The sequence below is a fragment of the Vicia villosa genome, linkage group LG5, assembly GCF_029867415.1.
Source record: "Vicia villosa cultivar HV-30 ecotype Madison, WI linkage group LG5, Vvil1.0, whole genome shotgun sequence".
Lineage (NCBI taxonomy): Eukaryota > Viridiplantae > Streptophyta > Magnoliopsida > Fabales > Fabaceae > Vicia > Vicia villosa.
Genome location: NC_081184.1, coordinates 54,485,219 through 54,489,976, shown reverse-complemented (window position 1 = coordinate 54,489,976; position 4,758 = coordinate 54,485,219). Strand labels below are relative to the sequence as shown.

The following is a 4,758-nucleotide window of genomic DNA, read 5'->3' as shown; positions in this document are numbered from 1 at the left end:
CAGGGCCTGGACTTTTTGAGCTCTCGCATTCCCATACTGCTCTACGTATTTCATCTTCTGAGAACTCTTGAACCATCTGGTCTCTGTCTCTTTCTTCCAACTTTTGAAAGGCCATATTGGATGGAATAGGTCTTACGCCTCTGCCTTCAAACAACCCCTGGAAATGTGTGAATATCTCCTTCTTAATAACATCTACTTCCTTTGTCATTCTTCCATTCACTTCTAGGGCCAGAATCTCATTTTCTCTCCTCATTTAGTTAATGCAGCCGTGGAAATAACTGGAATTTGCATCACCTTCTCTCAACCATTTGATCCTAGCTCTTTGGCATTGGATACTACAATTGAGGTTCATGAGCTTGTACAGATTTGAGAACACTTCTCTTTTGCGGGCTATCTCCATTGTGGATAATGTCGATGATTCGCCTTTAACTTCAAGAAAATTTAGTTCTTCCTTAGCGCTCTTAATCTTACCTTCCAGGTTTTGCGTGTGTTGCTTGTGCCAATCTTTTAGTTTACCTTTGATCAATTTCAATTTTTCTTTCAAAACATACATCCCCCATCCATCAAATTTCATATTCAACCATTGTTCTCTAATGAAATCGTTGTACCCGTCTAGATATTTCCAGCAGTTTAACATGCGAAACAGTTTTGGACCCCAACTTTGCGAAGAACCGCCAAGAAGAATGGGGCAATGGTCGGATAGTCCTTTATCCAATGCCCATTGCGTACTCGTGGGCCATGTACTAGACCATTCTTCTGAGATAAGGAATCTGTCCAATCTGCTCATTATTGTGCCTCCTGACCTTGACCATGTGAATTTCCTCCCATGTAGAGGCATATCGACCAAGTCCGAACTTAAGATAAACTCATTGAAATCCTCCATATCTTCTCTTCTTGAATTAACATTAGCTCCTGTTCTTTCTTCTTCATATCTAATGGCATTAAAATCTCCTGCTACACATATTCTTTCCCCATTCTTTTCTTTTATTCTATCATATAAACACCTCCATAATTCTCGCTTTCTTCTAGTGTCGCATGGAGCATATATGTTTACTATGATTACTCTTTTCTTGTCCTCTCCGTATTCACCTTCCAGCCATAGAATTGAATCATACATTTGAATACTAGTTGCTGAAAATGCTCTTATGTCCCAAATCGTTAAGACCCCACCTGATTTTCCTTCAGATGGTTTACTAGAAAAATCGAAATCATCAGACTCCCATAACAATCCACAGATCCTTCTATCAATATCTTCCATCTTTGTCTCTTGAATACAAACCATCGAAGGTTTGTGCTGCTGTACAAGGTTTTGAATCTCTTTTTTCTTAGCCATATCTCCCAACCCTCTAATATTATAGCTGATTAAATTCATAACTTCACACAATTACACTCCACTCCCTCTGATAACCCTAAGATCTTATTTTCCTCTTTCTCCACCTTGCACTCCTACCGTCAACTGTTGGACCAGTTCTCCTTCCTCTCCTTTATGCATCAACCCAAATTCTTTCCCCATATCCCAAACATCATTTGCCACTTCTACTGCATCTCTGTGTAAGATTATCCAGCTATTCTTATCCATATCATTCCCTATCGTATTTAAATCGGAATATGGAGATACCTGTTTATTTGACGACATTCTCTTTGAACATGTGCATCCGTATGTTGATCTTTTCTTCTTCTTCCTTTCTGTATTCTTAGTGTCATACCCCAAAATTTGCCCATCATATTTTTATACTCAAGCTCATTTGAATGTCAGAAAATCATGACTCGACTGACTGTACACTCTCCTAAACAATAACCCTCAAACTAGGGTTTTGCTCCTCTCAAAGAAAAAATCAGGTTCTGATGCCTCAAGTGGATTACATGATCTCTCATATGATTCAATGTACCCTCATACCAAGTTTCAAGTCTCGATTCAAAAGATTGCTCACTCAATGGCCCAAACGACTGATAATCGACTGATTGACCTAAAAGTCAATTGTGGTCAAAGTACAGTCAAAACTCCTGATTTTTTGTCAACAACTTTGTTTTGAAGCATAATTCACCATTTGATCAAGAATTGATCATGGTTCATCAAGGAAAGATCAGAAATCAACAATTCCAAAAGTCCTAAATTAGGGTTTTCATAGGAGAAAGTCAACTGAACTTTGACCAGCCATAACTTTCACATGGAACATCAGAAATTTACCATCCAAAGCTCATTTTGAAGGAAATTGAATTCTCTACAACTTTGTCTCACATGCCAAGGCCATAAATGCACCATTTGGGAGATATGAGCCAATACATTACAAGTCCTTCTAGAAGCTCGCAAAAGGCTGTTTTCTTCCAGGAGCCATATCATCAAGATAAAATATCCAAATGGAAAATATGTTCCAAAGTGGCTTTTAGAGGACATCTTGAGCTTTCCAAAAAGTCCTAGAACACTTCCATATGATAAATATTGAATGAGTAATGGCTTGCACAAATTGGTCGATTTTTGAGAATTACATGAAGCCCTAAGTGATGAAATTTACATCTTTTGAGTATTGGGCTCATGAAGTTGTACTACCCACGTGATATTAAGCTTAAAAGAGGCCCAAGGATCAATTGATATTTATTTTATTATTTTATTTCATTTATTTTTGAATTTATTCATTTAAATTCAATTTAAATCCAATAAAATCAAAAAAAAAAATCATAGCTTGATACTCAAGGACCATGTGATTAAATTCCAAACATTCTAATCAATCTTAAATTATCTTGGGGCCCATAAAATAATCCCATTCAATCCTATGATTTTTATTTCTTTATTTTTGAGTTTATTTACCTAAATTCAAAATTAAATCAAGAAAAATCATGATTTAATTTTCAAAGATTGTATGGTTAATTTTTGAAGATTCAAATTGGTTCACATGGTCAAGGAAGACGTGAAAAGAAGGGCATAGAAATAGAATTGGTCAAAAGTGGAAAGTTTTTATACATGAATCAAAATCTATTTTTTTCCAATCAAGTATTTGATTCTTCTCCAAGATATCAAACCCTAATTCACTCCCTATATATATATCTGACTATTCAGCAAGCAGGGGACGAATCCTAACCTCAAGAGCGTACCTCAAAATCTCAAAAAACTCATAAAAACTCAAATTTTCGTTTTCTCATTGGCAGCCTCTCTCAAGTCTCAAAGATCATTCTATTCCCGTCTAAAGGTAGTAAAGAGTAAGTTTGTGTTGTTCTTACAGTCTCATAACGTGCATAAGCGATTGCACCATGTTCATACTTATGCATGCATACTAATATTTTGTTCGTTGCGATTTCCATTGTTTTGATTGAATCTAATTACAAATTTAAGTTCCTTGTGTGAATTATAGAAGGCCTGAACCATCGGTATGCAGCCATGACGCGTAGAATAAAAAACACCATGGTTAGGGCAAGGAAGAAGCTTGCTTCGGTTTTTACAATTCATGCCGTTTCAATTCAAACCGATCTCGCCATTGGACGCGCCATAGGTGTTTTAGTGTATCTGGGCGCTTTTGGCAGTTTTTTAACGTGAATATTTTGAGTTCTAATTTTCGCAGGTTCTGCTACAAAATATTTCGTAGCAATTTCGTGGCTACATGGCAGCAAAACCGTGGCTGAAGCTTTGTTCCAAGTGGAGAAGATGATGAATAGGAGCGCTGACTCCTTGACCACACACGGCATTGCGTGATTGGGCAGTCAACAAATTCGGACTTCTCTCCAATTCTTAATGGCCCACGCACAATGATAGGGCCCCAGGCGCTCTAATTCTGTTGACCTTTTGTTTTTTTATATATTTATTTATTGTCATATTACTAACAACCAAGAATAATGGTACAGATGGCCATGCGTTTGTTTGTTAAACCCAAAGGAAGCCGGTTCGATCCTTCCTTGCCACAATTAATTTTGTGAATTAGGATGCCTCCAGATTCCATACACGTAGCCCAGAGAGGTCCACGCTGCACCACCACGCCATCACCGTTAGATCTCCCAGCAAGCCGATCTAACGCTCCCCAGTTTGCAGGACCACCATAGACCTTCACAAGCTCGCCACACTCAATTGCAGCTAAGTGATATTTCAATTTCTTTTTACTTTTTATTATTACACATACTCTTTTTTTCTTATTTTGTTTAGAACAAAATTGTTTTATTACATAATAATTTTATAATCTTTTATATTATTTAATCGAAAACTTGTTTTCTCGTAATATCTAATTTTCTTTACAATAATAATTTAATTTTTTATAACCCTGATTTCTTCATGATCATTAATCACTGTTAGGTAGATGTTGTCCATTAACTTAGTATCCTTGTAGTTGTTAGGGACTTTAATACACTAACTTTTCTTTTTCATTCTTAATATTTTCAGGTTTAATCAAAATCCTCCGACAACGCGCCTTACCAACTAAAAGCTAAGTTTTCTAATTTTTTATATATTTATTTTTTTATTTTTAATTACATAATTCTTCTTTTACTTATTACCAATGCCTTGTATTTGCCACAAAAAGTTTTCTACCTTTCTCTTCTTTATTTTTCAGGGTTAGCCAAGATCCTCCGACTACGCAGAGCTAAGTTTCCAATCCTTATTTTATTTTATATAAATATTATTTTACTTTTTGCCTTTTGCCCAAAATAGGGTTTGCCTCGAATGATCAAAGGTTCGAGGAAGATCAAGGCTCAACATAATTATTCATCCCTCTTATTCTTTATTCTTTCTGTCTTGTAATTTCCCCCATCCCCGCAGGTGTTTATTGTAATAGCGTA

General features: G+C 36.2%; 1 protein-coding gene across 1 annotated transcript; it reads right to left on the bottom strand.

The window, feature by feature from the left end:
• Nucleotides 1–253: 253 nt before the first annotated feature.
• On the bottom strand, nucleotides 254–1,333 carry LOC131604681 (uncharacterized). The gene has a single exon (XM_058877107.1). The coding sequence runs from the start codon at nucleotides 1,331–1,333 to the stop codon at nucleotides 254–256; it is 1,080 nt and encodes a 359-aa protein (XP_058733090.1).
• Between the last annotated feature and the right edge of the window lie 3,425 nt (nucleotides 1,334–4,758).

Bases quoted from the DNA above. Each gene is read 5' to 3' on its own strand.
- LOC131604681 (XM_058877107.1), bottom strand. From the start codon at position 1,333: ATGGCTAAGAAAAAAGAGATTCAAAACCTTGTACAGCAGCACAAACCT.